This window comes from Phaethon aethereus (assembly GCF_964289735.1).
Source record: "Phaethon aethereus genome assembly, chromosome: 1".
In the NCBI taxonomy this organism is placed as follows: Eukaryota; Metazoa; Chordata; class Aves; order Phaethontiformes; family Phaethontidae; genus Phaethon; species Phaethon aethereus.
The window spans coordinates 39,592,497-39,616,874 of NC_138575.1; the positions used below are offsets into that span (position 1 = coordinate 39,592,497).

The following is a 24,378-nucleotide window of genomic DNA, read 5'->3' on the forward strand; positions in this document are numbered from 1 at the left end:
AACACACTGATATTTTAGTTGTTGCTAAGTAGTGCTTATACTAAGTCAAGGACTTTTCGGCTTCCCATGCTCTGCCAGTGAGGAGGTGCACAAGCTGGGAGGGGGCACAGCCAGGACAGCTGACCCAGGGTGGCCAAAGGGATATTCCATACCATATCACGTCATGCTCAGTATAGAAACTGGGGGGAGTTGGCTGAGGGCTAGTGACCGCAGCTCAGGAACTGACTGGGCATCGATCCGTGGGTGGTGAATAATTGTATTGTGCATCACTTGTTTGGATGATGATGATGATGATTATTATTATTATTTCCCCCTTCCTTTTCTGACCTATTAAACTGTCTTTAACTAAACCCACAAGTTTTAATTTTTTTTCCAATTTCTCTCCCCCAATCCTGCTGGGATGAGGGGAGCGAGTGAGCAGCTGTGTGGTGTTTAGCTGCCTGCTGGGTTAAACCATGACACTTGTAAAACTCTATAGCTCTTAAAAGTCTCCACAGCTCTGGATACGCTTGAGTGATACTGCTTTATGAAGCTTAAGGGGCAGCCCATAAGCTCTTTTTTCTCTTATACTTCTTGCCTTGCACAAATTACTGAAAGAATACATTGGATCACAGATTACCTTACCTGATGTTTAAATTATGCAAGCTTTCTCTCCCTAGTGCTCTCCTCGTCAGGCAGAATTACTGAAGGGTGAGGCAAATTTCTTTAAATGTACTCTCATAAAATTGTTACTGCCTTTTGGGTTGGTTTTTTTTAATGGGTGAACTTAAAGAGGCAAAAGGCTTGGACAGTGTTCGTTGAACTGCTGTCAGATTTACTAGCAAATGATTGCATGAATAATTCCCATTCTATGAAGTTGTATGAGTGGTAAATGTAAAGTTCAGAAAATCGAGGGTGTTCCTCTAGCTACAGCTGATCAGTGACTCTGGTAGCTTGGGACTAAAAACCAATCTGACCATCTCTGCTTTGCAGAGAACAATTACAGGGTGCCACATTCCAGCAAATCTATTCTGGCTTAAGTGAGTGCCAGAACTGTTAAATAGGCCAGAGAAACATACGAATTCGAGTGAGCAATATGTTCCTTCATCCCTGAAGACCACAGGCCTCCACGGCTTGAGTTAAGAAACACCCAGTGAAGAGATGAGATTTTGTGTGTCTCAGGTGCAAATAGCTAACAAAAGTTTACTTTTGTGCCAAAGTCCTGGCAATAGCTAATAGTTTTGTTTAACTACAGCATCCTCGATTCAAAAATTACCCCAGCAAGAACATCCAAGATTTAAAAACTACATTGCTCAAAAGCTCAGCAGCAGCAATTTATGAACCTAGAGCTACATAAAAACATTATGGGCCAGAATTTAAACTCAAAGTAGCCATTTCCTTTGAACTTTTCTGAATGCTCCCTTTCAGAGTAAATATGGAAGATTACCCAAGCAGATGCAATGCCAATTACAGAGACAACGGAGCGCCCAGTAGCATAGTGGCAGATTTTGGAAAACCTGAAGGGAAACTGCATCTGCTCTGCTTCCAAATAAATGTGGTGAAAAACTTTTATTTCTCCTTTTAGACAGGGGCAGTGTGAATCTTGGTTTGCAGCTTGTTGTTAGCATCGCATTCTAACTCTAATTCTCACTCTAACTGAGGATGCCTGACCTATAGCTTTCGAGTTGTGAGCAGCTCATTAGGACACTTCACCCAGCCCATAACCTCTGCCACACAGTGAGAACCTCAGTCTTCCCAACCTAAGTTTATAGCTTGGAATTAATATTTGCTGTTTGGTTACCACAGGAAAAAATTCAGGCTACAAAATTATTTTGAGGGTGGCAGCAAGTCACTGCCAGCCACCACTCTGTCTCTACTCCTTCCCCTTCACATCATGAGGGACACAAGTTTAGTCATACAGCACAGAGAGCGCTGCAATATTCATACCTCTCCCACCACTGGATGAAAATAGGTGATCCACATGACCATAAAGGTTGGATACTTCAGGTGTAAGGATTACAAAGAAAAGTGATAAAGCCCCAAAAGTTTATTTTACTTCCACACAGTTGAGTGTAGGGCAAGTCACCATATTCATCTCCTCTGCAAACACTGAAGCGCAGAATTATTAAAGCCTCACAAAATTAAAAAATGCAAGTAGCCTCCTGTAAAATCAACAAGGAGTGTAAGGAACCATATTGGTTTTCGAAAACAGAAAAACATTTGGAAGACTTTCAACTTCAAATGTAACTTTTATCAGGTTATAAAATATTTTCTCAGAAATTATGTTTTCCCATTTTCTTCAGGGAATATCTTGGTATTTCCAAACTCCTACTATTTCAAAGTCTGTTTGAAACCATACAGCAGTACACTCCACACATCAACCTGGAAACATTTTCAGCAGGAGTAAAAAAAAAAAAGACCCAATAAGCTAACAACTTCTCCTCCAAGAAGCTGAATTGACAAGTTTATTTCCTAGGACCCAGCTGAGCAGGATACTTCAGGATGTATTTAAGCAAGCACAAGTATAACCCCAGAGAGTTCAATGGGACTAGCCACATCTCCTACATTACATACACACTGAATTACCCTGCACAGAACCACTTGATGCTTTTTTTACTCCAGTTTGTCTAGGTTCCAGAAACAATAAAATGTACAAGCTTCCCAGGTGACCTCTTGAAGACTTCAGGCAAAGGAACTAAACTTCAAGAAATGTAACACCTTTGAAACAGCTTATGCTTACAGGAGTGCAAGAATTCAGTTACACACTACAGGACTGTAGCTGAAAAATAGTTCAGGATTATTTTCTTCATCTCGTGTAACCTTTTCAAATTAAGTTCCAATTTCATGCTATCAGAATATATTTTATGGCTCTCTCCAGTTCTGGCCATGTGGAACGCTCCTTTATAGGATATAACCATCTGCTAACAGAAGAGAAGATATTAAAGCAAGTAACAGTACAATTATACGTCTGGGAGTAAGATATTCTAGTGAAAGTTTATACTGGGAGGACCCTATAGAATGTCCTAGACTTTTATATAACTTTTGGATTGTTGACTCCTCTCATCAGGCTAAACTACTAAACTAGTTTCAAGCATCAGTTACTGATAAGCCACCTTATACAATGCTCCTCTTTTTGTTTTAGCCTATTTTCATATTCACATCAACCCTGAGGTGGCACCACAAATAGCTTGCCTTGTGGGTAACGTAAGAGTTGGGGAACAGTAACATTTCTGTAATTCTTAAATGTCGGTTCATGGCTCATATCCTCCCTTTCATGTTACTCCCAACTTTGACTTCGCGGCTCTTGAGCAGAAGTAAGTGAACATTCAAATCAGCACTGTGTTCCTGGGCCAGGAATCAATGGACTAGGATGAGTGATTTCCAGCCTTTGCGCCATGGTCACGACACAACTGCGAAAAGCAAAGGAAGCTTCCCAACAAAATTTTTCACACCACTGCCAGAAAACTACGGAGGGTGTGCAAATTGGAAAAAAATCAAAACCTACTGGCGGCTAGATAAAATCTAACAGAATCATAAGGTGTTAGAAAGAACGCCTACTGGATCCCTCCTTATTTCTTCTCACAGATACTGCAGGACCACCATCCCATACATTTCCCAGTGTTTGATTCCCTTTTCCTTCCTTCTTTCTGACTACACAAGTCTCGGGTTCTTCTGCCTCCTTAAGTTTCCATAGGATAACACATTTGTTGCCAGAAGGCAGGAAAAATAAATCCAGATTTGTCACTGAGAACAAAAGGGAGATAGCTGAGCTTATTCAGAGAGAGAATGACATGAAGAGACTGACTGGTAGGTACTGCCTGTACAGTTACAAGCCTGCAATTTCCAACTAAGATCTGTATCCTCCTGAACTGAGCTCTATCCAGATAACACTGAAAAGAAGGTTCCTGCCCTTGAACAACCTGCAATTTAGAGTGCAATAGAGCTTCTCATCATGTGATCTTGTCCTCACACAAACCTGCAAAGATTTCTAAAAGATCCTCAGTGAAAGTACGGCTGATTCCCTCCCTGAGGTATAGAAGAGAAAGGGGATGGGAGTTTTCTCTGAAATTAAAGCCTCACTGGGAACTTCGACTGTCTGAAGCCAGGGGTTCTTTTTTCAATGAGATCTCCTTCTTAGAGAAAGTGGAGCATGAAGTATCTGGTTTTAACTGGTGATAGATAGGGTTTGGTCATCCATCATCTTCCAAAGAAAAAGAATAAATAAATGAAAACACCTAAATTCTAGTCTTCTTCAGGTTACAAGATCACCCACACTGCCATTTTCCACATGGGAGGTTCCTGCCCAGATGCTGAGCTGTCTTCAGCTTTCTGGACGTGAACTTTGCATGAATGTCTAGCAGGCCTGTGAGACGCCATGCAAACTTGTCACTCCATTCTTGATAGTTAAGTAAACAAAGACATATATTATAATAAAAAAAAAAATCTGTGTCTAGGAGAAGAACAAAGAGGGCTGTTCCAGAATAAAAAAATATCTGACATTATTTTTCTAAGTATTAATCTTTTCCAAGGCTTTGAAGTTTGACAGTGCTATTTCGCAAATTCCTATGAGGCTGCTTTACTGCTAGGCTAGAAATCTGACTGTGGAACTGAGGAGGAAAAGAAGAAAAGATCCCCAAACAGAGAAGAAATATTTTAGTCTGACTAGTGAGTACTTCTATTTCTTGCTGCCACAAATTTTCTTGCAAAAATGGAGGGGAGATGACACCTTCCAAAATAAATGAAAATAACTCAATCTCAAATTTGTTATGAAAAATCATCTGCTCTCCTTGAGTTTCAAAAAAATATCCCATATCTTCAGTGAGTTCAAGCAAAGCTTAAGCTCATTTTTCAAGCCATGATTTGCGAGCTCTTTCCTGTTCTTTTCTATGTGGCAGTTTTGTGACTTTTTAATAATGTCTTGGCTACCTAGCAGCACTGGCAAAAGGCAAAAGAATTCCTGTTAGAGCAAGTAAACCCCTCTTTCATGTGACATAGAAATGCTTACGCTTCATTAACCTTTATTATAAACTAGTCACTGGAAAAGTTACTTTGTTAGAATCCACACTATGGTTTCACTATAACCCATGAAATGTCAGAAAGCTAAATTACAGTAAAATACTGCTCACCTCCGTATGAACCCGAGATTAATGATACGGTGCAGAAGGGAATAGCAGTGCTACTAGGAGCGTAACAGGTCACAATCACTTCTAAAATAGCTCATCAAGAACAGGCAGCAAAACATCACAGACAGTTCCCAAAACTGAAGTGCCGTTTCTCAACCTACCCATCACTGAGACATCATATTCAACCAGCAGAGTTGCCTCCTGTCCGCATTGTTTGAGAATACTCATGGCTTCAGTATGTGTTGTTCCGAGCAGTCGGATCCCATCAACACTCAGCAGCCTGTCCCCAGGTTTGATTGTGCCCTCTCTGAAGGGAAATTAATTAATGTAAGATAGATTGATTTGGAGCTAATACCATTTTTATGTAAAGTGATTCTCTCACACCCTCTCTGACATCCATCTCTCTTGCCTTTACACTTAACATTTTCTCTGATGGTGAGAACATTCAGAGGGCACAGAGAAAAGGAAATTGCTTTAATTGGAAAGTCAGCGACTGGAAAATAGCTTAACACATAGCTAAATAATCAAGTCATGTTAAACTGCAACTAAGTATAGCTTCTGCTTCAACATATGCTTGCTTTCTGCCTTGTCCACAAAACTCCTCTTTCATACATAAACACCTCCTCCCCTGATATTTTCTTAAAAATACAAGATGCAAGCACAGGGGTGAAGAAACAGATTACAAAATATGAATGTCCATTCACTGATTTTCTTCAAAAATATCCCTTACTTGGATAATCCATTTTTCTTTTGTTCCAACCTAAAAATAATGTGGCTATAAATGTACACTGTCTCCCAGGCGTATCTCGTAACATATTCAGTATTATAATAGAAAATTAAAGTACTAATGTTGTCAGCTCAAGACTCAGGGAGAAAAACAAGGAAACAAGGGGGATGAGGGTGGGAAGAAAGGGAAGGACAAAAGACAAAAGCTCTCTTGAAACATTTGCATCTCAATTAATGTTTCCAAGGTCCAAAATGTCAACATAAGCTACAGAAAATCAGCCTGCTTTAAAGAAATAGTCCTTTAAGTTTCTTTAATGGTTTAAAGGCAAAAATGCCATTTTTGAAAATACAGTTCATACATGTAAATAAAGTGAATATTCTTTCTTTATATAGATATAAGATGGCATTACATACAAATATGTTCATTGGGCCAAAACATAAATCTGTACTCAGAAGTTGTCCTGGTGAAGTTATGTGTGAACTCACATGCAGAGATGTACAATCATCTTAATAACAACATCCAAACACATGACAGTATTTTTCTGAAGTACAAGAGAAAAAGATTGTGGTGTTAGAGTATAAAAAGCATAATTAAGAGCTACACGAGTTGTCTGCAAAAAAGTGTGCTCTGACCTATTGCAGGCATTTGTTCTAATTATTTCAGGTTGACTTTTGAAAGTGTGTAATGGGAAAGTCTTGAAACATGGAACATACTAAATTAAAGTTCATACATACCATTATGTGCTGAGCCTCTGTGGTTGCCTATTACTGTTGTTATTATGATGATGATGATTACAATGCATAAGCCATGAATTTCAAAGGAACGGGTTTTAATATATCTACTTCTCTCCAAATCCTAACTTCTGTCACAAATAATTGACCTCTCTCCATTTCTCTTTCACATGCACTCCAGAGAAAGACAGACTGTACCTGTCAGCAGGCCCTCCAGGTCTAACACATGTTATTACAACAGGACGAGATTTATTTCTGTCATCGTGTGCTCCACCTAGAAAAGGAAAAGTGAGAGAAAGCACACCTTCATTTTATGCTTTTTATGAAAGCTCATTTCCAAGAGGCAAGTCTAAATCTTGCAGCATGCACACCTACAGATGGGTCAAAAAAATAAAAAAATGGCCAAACCATTAATATGAACCTCCGCTGAATTTTATCTTAAATAAGATCGACCTACTGTATGGTACAGATGATTCTTGGTAAAATATTTCTACAGTGAATCTTAATAAATGTATATTCTTTTCTTAGAACCTCTTCTCTGCAAATCCGATCTCAGTGTGAAAATTTACTGTTCTGCAATGTTTGCTGCACAGAGAAAAAAGCATCCGTACTTCATGTATACTGAGAATAATGAGTGGCCACTAAGGAATTTATGTATTAAATAAAAAACCCAGTTTTTGCTGAAGAAAGTAATAATTCATCATTATTATTTAACAGCTGCATTTTTTCTCCTGTTCTCTAAGTCAGTGATAATACTTCCGTTGTACAATTCAGACGATCAGCATGATTCATCAGATTTTGTACCTAATTTATAGAAATACTATATGTGAATCTTTTTGAGGAATTACAATTGTCCTGCTGATTTCAGTAGTATCAGAATCTGGTCTTATGCAAAACGAAGTTTGTCATGGGTCTTTGCATAGTTGATTGTTCTTCCATAAACAAACGTTAGAGCAGTTCATAAAAGCAGTACATTAATGTATGGAAAAAGTAAATCACAGAGATTTTTACAAACTGTAAATAAATCTTGAAATGATTTCTTAGTGCCATAAAAACTTACCACTTCTTTTGCTGATTTAAAAAATATATACAGTTCAAATTTGATAACTCACCTCTTATTACAAATCCAAAAGTGTTCCCCTCTTTATGTAAAGTAACTTCCACAGTTCTAAAGACGAGACCTGATCCTTGTACAGCTAAAAAAAAAAACAACCCCCAAACTTAATTATTATTGTTTTTCTAATTATACACACAGATTTGCACCTTTTCCAATTTAAACTAGCTATTGTGTTTCTGGTCATACAGTTGGAAAGACTCCACTGTCAGATTAAAGACCTGTAATTAAATACAACTCACTCTCTTTTTGAGAGAATTTTGGGCAAGATATTTTGCAGGTTGCCAATGGTTTGGAAAAAGAGCCATGGATGTATGTAACAGATAAGGAATTTGAACTTTACTGTTTAAATTGCAGCATAATTTTGCTTTTCTTATAGTTAAAGAAGAGAGCTATAGAAGATGTAAATACACAGCAAGACACAAAAATGACAAACGAAATTCTTAAAGCTGCCTATGAAGTTGGTTGTTCAGCCATGAAAACATTTGTTTGTATTCCTTGAGGACAAGAGAGTTGTGATTTTTAGGGTCTATCTTTAATCTCAGATTGCTAGATTAAGTGAAAAGAGTATTTTGTATCATCAGGATTTGTTATTTTTTTCCTTTTTCAAAATGTAACATGCTCTCATCATCACTGGCAAGTGAATAAAACCCCCTCTGACTTCTAGTTGAGTCAGTATTTTCCCTGTAAGCACTAAAGGAGTGGTGCACAGCTGGGTTAGGAGTTGAGTAGCCTAATGCACAAACCAACACATTTTGGTGTGATAATCCACTTTACAGAATTTGAAACCACTGCTGTTAAGAGACTAACTGCCAGTTTACTCTTAGCTTTTACAGGCAAAACTTTGGCAGGGTCTAAGAACTCCCTTTTCTGAAGGGGGAAAAGGACACTGAGCAAAATCACACACATGCACAGTTCCCTGGTTCCAGTAAGATACTGCAAACAGCACAACACACATAAAGATTAAAAAAACCCAAACAAACCCTCTCTAAAATAAATGTTCTGTGAGCAGAAAAACTAATGAAAACTTATATCCTTTAATGCTCCTGCCTGCAATAATCAGTTTCCCCAGTCCCTGTTAGAATACCCTGAAGGGGCAATGGACACCACAAGCTGGGGACATGCATGCTGCCACCCACGAGTGGCCCCAAGGAGAAGCAATGTTCCCCCAGCGCTGCCTGCCTCTCCCTCTGAGGAATCCCCCACTTGGGGACTCTCTTCTGCCCAAGCGTCCATTTCCATGAAACATGCTGTAATGTGTTTTTTTCTCTGAGTCTTTCAATCCCCTGTTAAAAAAGTTACTGCAGGGAACCAGAAGAACCACCCAGTGAAATCACGTAAATCTCATTTCCTTGGGAAAATAGGTGAAAGACGGCCCTCCAAAGCATTGCTCTGTACTGCAATAATTCCTGCTACAGCTTGAAGAATGTGACTACGTTACTGAAATCCATGCGGTTGGTTCCTTTTCAGCTGGAAATATTTTACTGTCCGAAAAGGACTGAATTACGGGGAGGAGAAGACAACTCTTGCCTTCATTCCTATCAACTGCAAGTGGCCCAGCACGTAGTGTGAGCTGAATCCATGCTTACTAATCTGCTTGGTGTGGCTTGTAACCTCCACGGGGGACACGCGAAGCCTATAGTTCAGCAGTGAGAAACAGCACGCAACATCCTTCCACTTGGTCAACAACCATTCAGGTGGCTGTCCTTCCACCCCAGCCATAGCCTTTAGCAAAAACAAAAGGCAGATGCCAGGCAGGCATGGCTCATGTTCTAGTTTGAAACACTGAGGTGGATTGTACTGAAAATGGCAGCTGGATGCCCCTGCTGTGAACACTGCCAGACAGGGAAGGAAGCACTAGGGAGAGTAGGATTACTAGTGCTCAGCCAGATTTAATCCATCGTTATTAAAGTACCGACATTTCCCCACTCCGAAACCATGATAGTCCTCTCTCTGAGGGGGCAACCATGAGACCAACAGTAGCACTTCATTATGTGTGGGGCAGGGAAGGACGTGCCAGGACTTCACCACGTAACCTACTGGAAAACTTCGGTGTAGAATGAAGGTACTGTGTCTAGCTCGTTCTTTACAAATTAATGGGAACAACTGGACTGCTAATTATCTCCAAATTTATTAGCTATGCTTGTACGAAGGGGTCAGAAATTCCAAGGGCTTAAAGAAAAAGTTATGACTGCTGCTGTAATTTAGCACGTCAAAATCCTGTTTCAGTGGACAAGAATGGCACATATGCCAAAAGTGGGTGAAATGGAAGGAAGTCCACTTGAATAAGTGCAAAAGAAATAATGCTCATAAAACTACTACATCTCCAGCAAAATAATTCTGAACTCAGTTGACTTCATTAATACTGTGGTTTGACTCAAATACTGTGGTTTTGAACATGAAGTTCCCTTACCACAAGCGAACACGAATCAACAGAGAACATTCAAAGCATGTTAAGGTGGTTGTCAGGAGGTTATAAAAGCAACAAATATGTAATTAGACTAACCCTCCAGCTGCTAGAAAGCAGTGGGGAGTTCGTCCTCTTCTGAGCACCAGAGTGATGGATTTTTTGGCTTCTACTGCGATGAAAATCTTTATTTAAGGAGACAAGAGCTTCCTAGCTGGCTCTACAGGTTTTTCTGGAGGAACACCAGCAAACTGTATCTTCTCCCCTCCAATAAGCAGCATGAAGGAGCATATACTTTTTCAAAGGTGTGACTGGTGCAGCCCCCTTGGTGCCAGACAACCACTTGCCACTCACTCCTTCACTTTAGGTCCCAGGTTTCCAACTCACCATTTCTCTAGCTTTCACTTCATACCCGATAGCCTCAATTCCCATCAATTTTCTCCTACAGACACACAGTCACAGACATAAGCACAAAAATAAAGAGCAAAGGAGAGGCGAGGAAAACATCCAGTAGCACTCTGTGACTTCAGTGTCAGTATAAACTTGTACTTTGAAGACAATCCTGCTCAGCGAGAAGCCCTTGTTTCAGTCACACAATTCTTCCAGGTTTATGTATCCCCATAGCCTACCCCACTGGGTCATCTTCTCTAGAAATGAGATGTTGCCTAAAAGTGATGTCAGAAAAGACTGGAAAAGTCTCAAAGTATATTGTTTATCTGGGAGACCAGGAGGATGCTGCAGATGGAGAGAAGGAAGGAAAAGGCAGAAGCAGAACTTACAGATATTCACTGGTCTCATGTCAGAAGACCTTACAAGAAGATCTTACTGTAACTCTTGCTCTGGAATCTAACTGATCTAATTCCCAGTATTCAAAACTGTAAACAAACAAACAACAACAAAACAGTAGAGGATGACAATTTTGCTATGTCATTGGTGGGATTTATGCTCCTAAAACACCTGAACATCTCTGAGAGCATCCCCCTGTTCTGTTAGTTCTTTTGTACTGCTTCCACACTCTGTGATAAGCCAGAGGAAAAAACTGTAACAAAACCAACCTCTACCAAAAATGATCACCAACCATGCCCATCGCACTGCTGGCAACAACATGTCTGCTATTCTGCATAGGTTTCAGTTTGCTCTGCTAGTACTTACAGACTGGAGGCAGCTCATATTCCACTTCTAAAACAACCCTCTCGCCAACGTTCTTGAGCAGGCTGATGATCTCATCGTGGCGAAATTTGGTCAGGTTGATTCCATTCACAGATTTGATGTAGTCACCTACATCCAGCTGATCGCTCCTAGGAAAAACAGACATATTCCTTTTGTTGAAGGCAGATCTACTGGACCAAACTAAATCCTTTAAATTACAGTTTAGCAACGATAAGAAATAATTTTTCCAGTCATCTAGATTAAAACAAGCTGATCTTTCAAACAGAAAGTAGCATTTTAAGATCTTAAACTAGCTTAACTTTTTAAATATTAAAAGAAGAACATTGTTGCATTATTAATTTCTGATGTACAAAACCAGCTGTACAATAACAGAGTTGGATGATTTGACTGGTTTGGGCATAGGATCTGGGAAAACATTTTCTTAATGTTCCCATCTTTCTCTCTCTCTTTGGGAAGCAGCCAAAACTATTTTTTTTGGACAACAGTTGCCTTCACAGCTAGCGTCACAGATACAGGAGATAGGCCACAGCCCAAAAGCATATGCTCTGTTCAGTTACTTGGAATGATTTAGCTTAAACCTGTATCTTTTGACCTGTTTCACTCATGAATAACAGCTTTTTGGTTTACACTGTAGTGGTAAGCAAGGTAGATACGACTTTAGACTTCTTTTTAATCTTAAAAACAGTGGAACAGGGGTTTTTTATTAAATTATGGTAGTACTATGGTTAAGTTTTCAATTTTACTTTTTTACCTCAGTATTTTATTCAAGGTTTTGTTCAAGGACACAAAAAAAGAGAAATAAAATTTATGTAATATAGAAGAAACTTCATTAGTCTTATGATGACTTTCAAATATCTCATTGGTATTTCTAGTTTTTCTCGAAGTAGCCTTGAGGGAAGAGGGGCACCAGCTGTTGCCATTTCCCTTTGAGCTTCTCCAGTCTGATGGGCTGCCATTATAGATGCATCTAGTCATATACTTGTTAGTGACCTTTCTGATGCGGTATGTATTTCTGAAGCAATCACATCTTATAATGCATTTTGTGGCTTGAGATGTGGTTACCTAGCAGCGATTCCTCCTTGACGAAGGTTAGATACTCTTGGTTTCCCATCCTTGTCGATTCCACCCGATACCGTAAGCCCTAGGGTGGTGCCTTCTTTTTTCATTAATTCAACAATTGTTGAGCCCTTGAATTCCTCTGTTGAAAGAAAATTATTTGCATTATTAAAATTTAAGTGATAACACAGATGTTGCCTTTCTAAAATGTCATCTACTTCCCAAGAAAATAATTGTGAATGTTAATAAGAAATAACATGTACATCTGGAGGTTCTTTATGTTACAATTCACAAGTTCTGTCTGCACGGCTCTGGATATAGATAAATGAGACATATGCTCTGTAAAAGGTTATTAAAAACTACACCGCTGTGCTAGTGCATACAGAGCAAATAAATACAAAGTCTGGCAACACTTACAACTAAAGGTAGTTGTTTCACATTTTTAAAAAGCTATCTTTTCTCATTTTCTGCTTTCTCTCTCTGAACCCTATGTTTTATAAAGTACTTCAGCTGATTAGCTAAATAGAAGGGTAAAAGACACAATGGTATAACAGTACTAGAAAATGTTTAGACCAGTTTGAGGCCTCTAGTAGATGTTAGTGTTAATCAAAACAGTTGAACATAACAAGAATCCAAATGGAGTTGAAGTGTATCAGATCTTAACAGTTTTATTCCTTATTCTTACACAAATAGATCTCCACTATAATTCTGTGAAACCGCTGCAGAACAGGTATAAAGTAAGTGAAGGGTTTTCATAGCTATCGCTGTATATAAAATTTCCCTCGCATGTTGCCTGGAACACCCTCTCCAGCAGTTTGCCCATTTAGCATGCTTGGAAAATGTCACGCTAATCTCACAGACCTCAACAAATGCAGGTCACCTGCAACAGAAAGCCCTGAGCTCTCAAAAAGAGATGTCCTTATTGCATACGGCTGGACAAAGCCATCTACATATCACAGTTCCAGCAGGGCTGCGCTGTTTAGAAAGCCATGAGGCAATCATACCTCATGACCAGTGTTTCCAGTCAGAGAAGACCTATTAAAACCACCAGTTGCCCAGATATTCTGGAAAAATGCATGAAGTCCTAAAGATCCACCTAGAAAACTATGAAAACGTGGAAGGATCATCCATCTCTCTGGTCCTTTTCAGCATCAATATTCAGCTTTTAGGTGAATTGGTCAGATACAAGCATCATATACACACCGTACAAACCGTATGTCTGAACTGCATTAGCAATCTTGCTGTGGCAGCATGAGATTTAAAGATGAAAAGTCACCCAAAACCCAAGCCAGCTCCTTGTGTACATTCATATGTTCACCAGTAAGGTCTAGAATAAACACTATACAAACAGCAACAAGGCTCTACCAATATCCTTCCATATGACCAACAACTTAATACATCTTGACCTCAAGATGAAGAACAGCTGCCCTGAATGAGAATTGCCAAACCTGAGCAATACAGAGATAATGGTGACTGTCCTGGTTTAACCCCAGCTGGCAATCAAGCCCCATGCAGCCACTCGCTCACTCCCCCCCAGCGGGGTGGGGGAGAGAATCAGAAGAGTAAAAGTGAGAAAACTCGTGGGTTGAGATGAACTCCGTTTAATAGGGAAAGCAAAAGCCGCACACGCAAGCAAAGCAAAACAAGGAATTCATTCACCACTCCCCATCGGCAGGCGGGTGTTCAGCCAACTCCTGGGAAGCAGGGCTCCACCACGCATAATGGTTTCTTGGGAAGACAGACACCATCACTCCAAACGTCCCCTCACCCCTTCCTTCTTCTTCGTCCCAGCTTTATATACCGAGCATGATGTTGTACGGTATGGAATGTCCCTTTGGCCAGCCTGGGTCAGCTGTCCTGGCTGTGCCCCCTCCCAGCTTCCCGCACACCCCCAGCCTGCTCGCTGGCAGGCCAGCACGAGAAGCTGGACAGTCCTGCACTGCTTAGCAACAACTGAAAACATCAGTATTCTATCAACAGTTTCTCATCCCAAATCCAAAGAAGAAGTAGCTTCTATGAAGAAAATTAACTGTTATCCCAGCTGAAACCAGGACAGTGGCAGGCAGAGGAAAGCATTCAGAAAGAGCCTTCAGCCCTGGTGGTAGGTAGTACTTCTAATAGGGTTAACTGCTGGATCTTTTGCAGACACAGCATCACCCTATGCAATGTTCCTGCTCCTTTCTAGGTGGCCAACAGGCTCTTCTTTCCATTCTAGCTGGTGATGACCTCACTTCAGTTATTCACATTTTCACCATTATCCAGCATGACTTAAGTGCTTGGGCGTGAATGCTCTTATGCTGATAAAGCTTCTACTAAGGCAAAATTCTGCAGTCTATTCAGTCAGCATCATGGGTTGTTGAAATGAGTATTTAAAAAATGTAAGGTGTATTTCTAAAAAGATAAGATTACAAGAGACTGTGGGACTGTTCAAAACGTGCTTTTATCCAGACAGAAGCAGACAGTAGTGTAACTACGTGGTGCATTCTCCAACTTGGCTAACACCAAACCATCATTTGGAGGCTATCGAGCTTCCACAATGTTTGTGCACATCTGGCCTTCTTGACAGTTCAGAAAAACCAGATGTGATTACCTGCATCTGAAACATGTAGGCATGTTGCATAACTGTAGGAGATGCTATGGACCAAAACGCTGCTTTCAGTTTTATGAAAACATGCAAGTATTCATAATGATTACAAGACTTAAGTCACGGGACTTACTGCAACCAAAAACACTCTACATTTGCACCCACGATGCAACCTCAGGTGCTTGTCCAGTGTGTTGCACTTGTTTATTCAGGGTTTACTCAATCATGACATCTGGAGTCAAAAGGAAAATTCCCTTCTCTCCCCCACCTCCCAAAAAGAATCCTTCCTTTTTACTTCTCAGTAGTACAATCTGTTTCTCAGAACCATCTAAGATGTTTTCTAAACAAATGCTTTGCTAGAATGTGTATACAGGGCATGCACAATGCACTGCGCATGCCTAATCTCTTGCCATAGCATAACACTGCCAGGTGTTTTGATCTTTTATATAGGTTCTGAGTTCGCAATCCAATGCTGGGAAACACTCTGCTGCTTCAAGTGACATGTGGAACAGATGATACATGCAGTGTTTTAAGATAGCGAACGATTATACAGTTCCCGGCAACTACTGGCATGAAAATTAATGACCAGGCTTGCTCCTTCTCACCATCTACTTTGTTTCTGTATACCTCTGCCAACAGAACAGGGACATCTAAACACCCTTCACTGGTAGGCAGGAGGGAAAGATGCACCAACACTGTAAGGGAGCGGTGGTGTGAAATGCTCATTGCTAACTGACAGGTAAGGTCATCTGAGAGTACGCAACAGTTTCATTAGGTTTGTACCTCTGAAAGATTTTATAGCTTTTCTTGTATGTAATCATAGCAGGAAGAAATTAAACTGCCTAAGCTGGTTTTGCTTGCAAGAGACTCTTATCCCTGGAAATGCTCTGAACCAGGCCCATTTGGTACCCCGGTCTCTCCATTTTTCACCTTTGCTTTCTTAAATCACACATGATTTCTGTTCTTATAATGCTATATATAACATGTTTACTCATCTGCATTGCTTTGACATTATTATTACAGACTAATCCCACTTGAGTATTATCAAAACGCCCAATATCAGAACAAGCCTGGGATTTCATTTCCAATCCAACAAGCAACCGCAGTGGTACACGCTATTCCCCAACTAATGCAAGGTCAGTCTCTACCCTCTAGTTAACACAATGCTATGCTACTCTTTGTGGGTTAAACATCAAACTACTTCATGTATCACCTCACTCATAATTCATTACTTATGCCAACCAGCGAACCTCTAATTAGTTAGAAGTCTCTGGGGCCTGTTCTTTCCTAGACGTACTCCCACACTGCTAATAACATTAGCATAGCCAGCATCAGAAGGAAAGGCAATGAAGTTATTTCCAGATTTCTTACAATTTATAAGTAAAACAGGAATTGAATTTACAAGTCTTTTGCTTAGTGGTAAACTGAATAAATAACATGAGCTCAAGAAACGTCTTCTTACTCCGTAACAGTTTATGAAGTATCAAATATCAGAACACCGCTCCTGCAGTACAGCTCAGTGATATGAATCAAATGAATTACTCTAAAATGAAACCTTGTAGACAAAAAGATGGTTCCAAGTCTATAAAAAGCCCAAATCAATACTATTTTACACTTCAGCTGGAGAAATGCACTTTAGAACTTCTCCCCCTCCCACCATTAACAACTCCAGCAGCCCTCAGCGAAACGCAGCTCACACCAGGTCCTGGCCTTCCCTTAGCCTGGGGAGGGTTTCGGGTCCCTGGGCGGTGGGATCAGCTCCCGGGATCGCCATCGCTTCCTGCTTGCTGCAGGGGCGACCCTCAACGTGCAACTGTCCATTGTGGCAGCAGTCACCCCACAGCTTTGCTGACACCCACCCACCTCTGGTACGGGGCCCAGAAATCCTGCCGAGTACGGGAGACGTGCTCGGCAAGGGGAGCGCGGCCATGCGTACTTGTACATGCGCACAGGCCTGAGATGGAGAAGAACGGTTCTGCTCCACAGAGCTTTGTTGAGATCTCCAGTCCTGTAAGGTGGAGCATGCATAGCAGCTGCAGTTGTTCTCTTAATTCCTGGTCTGCATGCTCCTCTCGGGTTCGCTGCTGCAGTGCCGCAACTCTGTGTGCCTGACTTGCAGCAGGGTCAGTTGGTCTAATGAGACTATGAGCTGCCCTGCAACCTGGAAGATTACAGGGATACTCAACACAGCGCAAGGAAACTTCGAAGATAGCGCAGGTGCTCAAATACAAGACTGGATAAATCCTACTGTGAGAAGATGAATAAATGGAACAACTTGCAAGTAAGTGAAATCCAAGAAACACCATGTCAAATTATTTTTTTTTCAATGAAAATACTATCATGATAAAGATTCTAGAATTTCATACCTACTCAGTCTTTTTGCAGTTTCCTGCCTTTTGATGTATGTAAACAACATACCTTAATTAATAAAAAACATGGAAAACAAATTGACTCATAAGATTTCTGAACTTGGAATAAATTCACTTCTTCAAAAAGAAAATTAAGTACTAGACTACAGAAGAGATTTTTTCACAGAACAATATTCAAAACCTGAGAGAACTCTTAATCAAAAGTTTTATCATCTATTTCCTATATTCCTACAATCTTATATCTTAATTTACAAATTACAGTAAAACTGAAAAACATTTACCTTCATTCCAAATATTGAGTGTCTTTTCATAGAATCATTTAGGTTGGAAAAGACCTTTAAGATCATCAAGTCAAACCATTAACCTAACATTGCCAAGTTCATCACTAAACCATGTCCCTAAGCACCACATCTACACATCTTTTAAATACCTCCAGGGATGGTGACTCCACCACTTCCCTGGGCAGCCTGTTCCAAAGCTTGACAACCCTTTCAGTGAAGAAATTTTTCCTAATATCCAATCTAAACCTCCCCTGGCACAACTTGAGGCTGTTTTCTCTCATCCTATCGCTTGTTATGTGGGAGAAGAGACCAACACCCACTTCACCACAACCCCCTTTCAGGTAGCTGTAGAGAGCGATAAGGTCTCCGTCAGCCTCCCCTTCTCCAGGCTAAACAACCCCAGTTCCCTCAGCTGCTCCTCATAAGACTTGTGCTCCAGACCCCTCACCAGCTTTGTAGCCCTTCTCTGGACGTGCTCCAGCAACTCAACGTCCTTCTTGTAGTGAGGGGCCCAAAACCAAACACAGTATTCGAGATGTGGCCTCACCAGCGCCGAGTACAGGGGCACAATCACTTCCCTACTCCTGCTGGCCACACTATTTCTGATACAGGCCAGGACGCTGTTGGCCTTCTTGGCCACCTGGGCACACTGCTGGCTCATGTTCAGCTGGCTGTCAACCAGCACCCCCAGGTCCCTTTCCGCTGGGCAGCTCTCCAGCCACTCCTCCCCAAGCCTGTAGCATTGCATGGCGTTGTTGTGGCCAAAATGAAGGACCTGGCACTTGGCCTTGTTGAACTTCACACAGCTGGCCTCAGCCCATCGATCCAGCCTGTCCAGACCCCTCCTACCCTCCAGCAGATCAACACTCCCACCCAACTTGGTGTCATCTGCAAACTTACTGAGGGAGTACTCGATCCCCTCGTCCAGATCATTGATAAAGATATCAAGCAAGCCTGGTCCCAAAACAGAGCCCTGGGGAACACCACTTGTGACTGGCCGCCAGCCGGATTTAACGCCATTCACCATGACTCTCTGGGCTTGGCCATCCAGTCAGTTCTTAACCCAGCGAAGAGTAAACCTGTCCAAGCCATGAGCAGCCAATTTCTCCAGGAGAATGCTGTGGGAAACAGCGTGAAAGGCTTTACTAAAGTCCAGGTAGACAACATCCACAGCCTTTCCCTCATCCTTTAAGTATGTCACCTGGTCATAGAAGGAGACCAGATTAGTCAAGCAGGACCTGCCTTTCATAAACCCATGCTGACTGGGCCTGATCACCTCGTTGTCCTTGTACGTGCCACATGATGGCAAAATGATCTGCTCCATAACCTTTCCCAGCACTGAGGTTAGGCTGACAGGCCTGTAGTTCCCCGGATCCTCCTTCCAGCCCTTCTTGTAGATGGGCATCACATTTTCTAACTTCCAGTCAACTGGGACCTGCCTGGTTAGCCGACACTGCTGATAAACAATGGAATATGGCTTGGTGAGCACTTCCACTAGCTCCCTCTGTACCCTTGGGTGGATCCCATCCAGCCCCATAGACTTGTGTGTGTCTCAGTGGTGTAGCAGGTCATTAACCATTTCCCCTTGGATTACGGGGGCTTCACTCTGCTCCCCATCCCTGTCTTCCAGCTCAGGGAGCTGGGTATCCGGAGAACATCTGATCTTACTATTAAAGACTGAGGCAAAGGCGGCATTAAGTACCTCAGACTTTTCATTATCCTTTATCACTATGTTTCCCCTGCATCCAATAAATGATGGAGCTTCTCCTTAGCCCTCCTTTCATTGCTAGTGTATTTACAGAAACATTTTTATTGTCTTTTATGGCATTAGCCAGATTAAGTTCTGGCTGGGCTTTGGCCCTTCAAATTTTCTCCCTGCATAACCTCACAACATCCTTGTGGTCCTCCTGAGTTGCCTGCCCCTTCTACCAAAGGTCATAAACTCTCCATTTTTTCCTGAGTTCCAGCCTGGCTGGTGATCTTCCCCACCAGCTCATCTTTCAGCACATGGGGACTGCCTGCTCCTGTGCCTTTAAGATTTCCTTCTTGAAGAATGTCCAGCCTTCCTGGACTCCTTTGCCCTTCAGGACTGCCTCCCAAGGGACTCTGTCAACCAGGCTCCTAAACAGGCCAAAGTCTGCCCTCCAGAAATCTAAGGTAGCAGTTCTGCTGTTCCCCTCCTTACTTCTCTGAAAATTAAAAACTCTATTATTTTGTGATTGCTGTGCCCAAGACAGCCTCCAACCACCACATCACCCACAAGTCCAGCAGGGCACCTTCCCTAGTTGGCTCCTTCATCGACTGTGTCAGGAAGTTCTCTTCCACACATTCCAGGAACGTCCTGGACTGTTTCCTCTCTGCTGTATCCAGCAGACATCTGGTAAGTTGAAGTCCTCCACGAGAAAACAGGCTAGCGATTATGAGACTTCTCCCAGCTGCTTATAGACATTTTGTCTGTCTCTTCATCCTGGTTGGGTGTTCTATAACAGACTCCCACCATGATATCTGCCTTGTTGGCCTTCCCTCTGATTCTTACTCATAAACACTCAACCCTATTGTCACACACACACCATCATTAAGCTGTCGATGATCAAAACAGTCCCTTCTGTGAAAATTTCATTTTAAAATCCAAGAAAATGCCTAAAATCTACATGATCAGGTCAAGTGCCTATATCCTCCACCTAGTGAATGAGTTTGTTCAGTGCAGCCAGGACAGGGCATAAACGGAACTTAAACTAAAAGTAAGAAAATACTTGCTGTTATTGTTTCCTACCAAAAGACATACATAATCAATAAGTAAGTAATTGGTAAGTCTGTTGAAAATACAGTTAATGCTGTCCTTGTGTATGTCAGCAGAAATTCTGCAGAGGAAATATTTTGCTTTACATTCCAGTAGGCATCTCATGGCTTAATAAGGAATCACATAAAGATAAAGTCAATTCTTAAGAAACAGATACCAATTTGTTACACTGGGGACAACACATCTACTCAATGTTTCAAGTCCTGTGAGTAGGTGTAGTCCTCTGAGTGGAAGGATGTCAAGAGATGATGAGCATACCATTCCTTGTTGCCCTTTTCATGACTGGCTGTCACTAACTCCTGAAACACCTGATTTTTTATTAAAAATAATAAAAAATAAAAAAATAAAATAAAAAAACACATTGGTGAAGAGAATCTGAAAATGTGAAGCTGACCTTAACTTACTCTGTGCCATCTCCTCCAGCCTGTGGAGGGACAATCCCCAAACCAGTCCTAGTTCAGAACCCAGCAACCCACAGCAGAAGACACAATGGAATGAGGTGCCTCAGAGCACATCTACAAGGCACAACATAGTGCAGTTACCAATGGGACTGTAAATGTAAAACAATGCCAATGCCTTGGGTCATCAGCCGGGCTAACATGGCTCCGATAGCTTGGATAAATGTTGTAAAGGTGAAACATTGCACTATTTTCAATGAAAGCAAGGGAGATGGGTGAGGCTCAGGCACTTGCACAAAACTGCCTAAAATAGACTCAGTTTATACCAACAGTTATTTTGGTTGTGTAGAGGGCATTAGACAATCCTTTTTTTCTTTTTTTCTTTTCAGCTATATAAAAGCATCTACAAGATGACTTTGCCACTGCAGAAATATTATCTAAAAACTAAATACCTTCCACCAGTGCCATAAACTGGAAAAAGTCTGACTGTTGCCTGGCCTAGGCATAGAAAAGCAAATAATGACATTTTATGATCAACCACAGGCCATGATATACAGGATGTGATCACATAACTCACTGAAAACACCAGGCCTGCAGGACATGGCATCCGATTCTTCTAACAGCTGGGGCTACTAGGATTTTTTGTCAGTGACCACTTCTGAATTCTTTTCTGTTGTTTTTTTTCACCTTACTTCAAGGACTGAAAGTATCAGGCCGCACAGTCATAACAAGAAGCCTTTCCCTCTCTACATTTTCTTGAGACTGCTGATGCCCAGGCTTATGAAGGAATAAAACTAACGCAAAATCAAGAAGATATATGAAAACATTTTTTTCATTCCACCTAGTTTTAGACTGTGTGGGAGACCCTAACAGTGGGGAAGGGCAAAATCTTACCCAACGAGAAAGTGGTTAAAACTGCCATGCCATTTGGAGGGGTTTTTATTTTTAAGGTATCTTTCTGTCATGTTTTGCTCACATGCTTCCTGTTTTCTGAATTTCTGTAGATAAAGGCAGAATGTAATGCAATGCAGAACACCTGCTTAGAAGGAAACTGAAAGCATACAAGATTACAGTTTTATAATTCCCTATTATAGGTAAAGAATCAAATTACAAGCTTGAATTCTTATAAATATATTGAAGAACAATCAACATATTTTAATTAAAACGGATTTAGAAAGTAAGACATGTTTCAAGTTTGAGCATCAAAAATAACAGAATTACTATTCATAAACCCTGAGCAAATCTTGGCAGAGAAATTCAATTAGAGGAAAAATTATTAATAAAATTGTAAAACATTAAAACATCTGGCTTCAGTAAATATGAATATTTTAATATATTACTGTAAGAAGATGCAGATTTAGTGGAATTACAACAACAAAACTTTGTTTTTTTCATTTTTACCTACCTACCTACCCACCCATCTAACATGCCACCTTGCAACAGGGTTGAAATAAGGATGCAGTGTGAACTACAAACTTGCACAATGATGTAGTCTAGTTAAAGCACGTTTATTCTTTAATCTAGCTGTGAAGTTCTAGTGATTTCATTGATAGTTTTCTTTGGGAGAGTAGCTATAGCCAGTCTTTCTTTGGGAGAGTATCTACACTATCTGTTGATCACTATCTGCATGCTTGAAGATTTGCAATGATCAACTTCCTCATCTTTGATAAGGGCTCATTCCACCTTGAGGCACTTGCTAGGTTTCAGTAAGTTCAAACGTTTTTCCGCTTCCACATTATCTGTGGTGTAAGTCAAATTTCTGAACATCTGTGGGGCTCAAAGCAGCTCATTACACTGTCAAGGTGGAGCTTTCTGAAGCAAGGACATTGGAAGGTAGGGCCAAACAAGCACAATGATGAGCAACTCAGCGGTCTCAACCTTCACAACCTTTTCAACAGACATTACAGGACTTTCCAGAGCTCAAACCTCTTTGCTTCCACACAATGTCATTTTTTCGCTTGGGTGGGGAATGGGTAGTAGAAGGTACTTTTGAGCTGAAGCTTACACACACATAGTTATCTCAGATTTGTATCTCCCATATAAAACAAGTGTTGTCTTTTGAAAATTTTGCTTCATGCTATAAGCAACCAAGTCCTAAACTCAATAGTGGCTTATGCATCAGCAGTGCTACCCTGAACACCTCTGCGTGTCTCAGTTAAACGCTATTGATGAAGAAAGGACAGAGCTCCACAACAACATTAGCCTTCTCTAGATTTCTGTCTGAACTGCATGCAGGCTTTGGTAACCCTCCTCTCTTGCTAATGAAAATCCTGCTGCGCAGAACAGCACAGAGCTTTGACACTGACGTGGTATTTTGATTTGTAAAAGTGCTTCCCATAATTCTAATGGATTCACTTCCAACTTCCTCTCCATTTCTCCATTGAGAAATTAGCACCAAGAGATCTCTTGCTAATTAGCGTGTATTTGTACTGAGGTGACACTATTCACAAAAGCAAGTGGATGAGGCAGGATTGATTACAGGCTTGATTGCATTTGTGCATTTCAAGGCAGGAAGGAACCACTGAGAACAATTCTCTCCCTGATCTCCTGAGTGACACAAGCAGAGAAACATGATATAGTGATATCTGCAGCTATGGATTAGCTTTTAGAAAGATATCCGACGTGGCTTTGAAAGCATCACGTGATGGAAAATCTGATACATGCACAGGTAATTTCTGTCTGAATTGGGAGTACACAAGCCTTCAGTCCTAAGATCTCATTATACTACTACCATCACATTCAGGATCTCCCTGCAGATACAGAACTGTAACCTCTGATCAAATTACCTCTTAATCTTATTTCCATTTTAGATTAAGAACTGCCGGAATTGCTTAGGTTTTTGCCATTTAAGACATGTTTTGCAGCTCCTTCCAATGTTTCAACATCCTGTGGCTACCAGCTTAGCTGTAGTAGTTTTAGCAATAGTGCCATTAGATCCCATTTCTCCATTTGGGCTGTCTTTTATTTTTACTAAACATACTTGGAGTTGCCTGTCATATGCTACAGTTGCTCCATAATTTAACATTTTAATTAATACAAAACATCAGTTTTCCTTTTTATGATGTGGAGCCAAGATCACTAGTATCATGGCAAAATTGAAGCAGTAAGGATCAGAAAAGAATATAGTAATGGCGTCACTCCTTTTTACATAAGCTACTGTGCAGGCATTCAGGTAATGGATGCTGAATTTTCAAATATGTACTATGATGACTGAAATTTGGAGGAATGAGTCAGGAGAACTTTTCCTAGTGCTTGGATTAAGGAGCAGATATTTTAAGTTTTTAGGGGTCATATACCTCATTGTTTGTAGAACATACAACACTGAACGATACGCACACCCTATCTTTCTGCTTGGTAGTACTGAGGGAGATCTGGCAAGACAAAAGGGTTTATCAAAGTCTCTGTGTGGATGATTAGACAATCTCTGGAAAAATGAGAAATGTATGAAAAAGTGAATGAGAATGAATGAGAAAAATGGAAAATGTCAGTGAATACTTCCTACAGATTTTACCTTTTGTCCTTTGTCCTCAGTGATCACTGATACCTTTATGGTTTCCTTACTCTCTACCTTTGTGGAAAACCACAACCCAGAAATGCCCACTTCTGGAAGATGGTAGTTCAAAAATAGGCTGAATGAAT

The 24,378-nt window shown here is 40.9% G+C and overlaps 1 protein-coding gene across 11 annotated transcripts in view; it reads right to left on the reverse strand.

Moving 5' to 3' along the window:
* Nucleotides 1-24,378, reverse strand: part of GRIP1 (glutamate receptor interacting protein 1) — a gene marked incomplete at both ends in the record, with an annotated part of 345,974 nt that overhangs the window by 71,187 nt on the left and 250,409 nt on the right. For all 11 annotated transcript variants that reach the window (XM_082013866.1, XM_082013873.1, XM_082013872.1 and 8 more), the window contains 5 exons: nt 5,264-5,409; nt 6,759-6,834; nt 7,673-7,756; nt 11,234-11,379; nt 12,314-12,449. In XM_082013866.1, the coding sequence (XP_081869992.1) occupies nt 5,264-5,409; nt 6,759-6,834; nt 7,673-7,756; nt 11,234-11,379; nt 12,314-12,449 (588 nt within the window). The remainder of the gene's footprint in view (nt 1-5,263; nt 5,410-6,758; nt 6,835-7,672; nt 7,757-11,233; nt 11,380-12,313; nt 12,450-24,378) is intronic.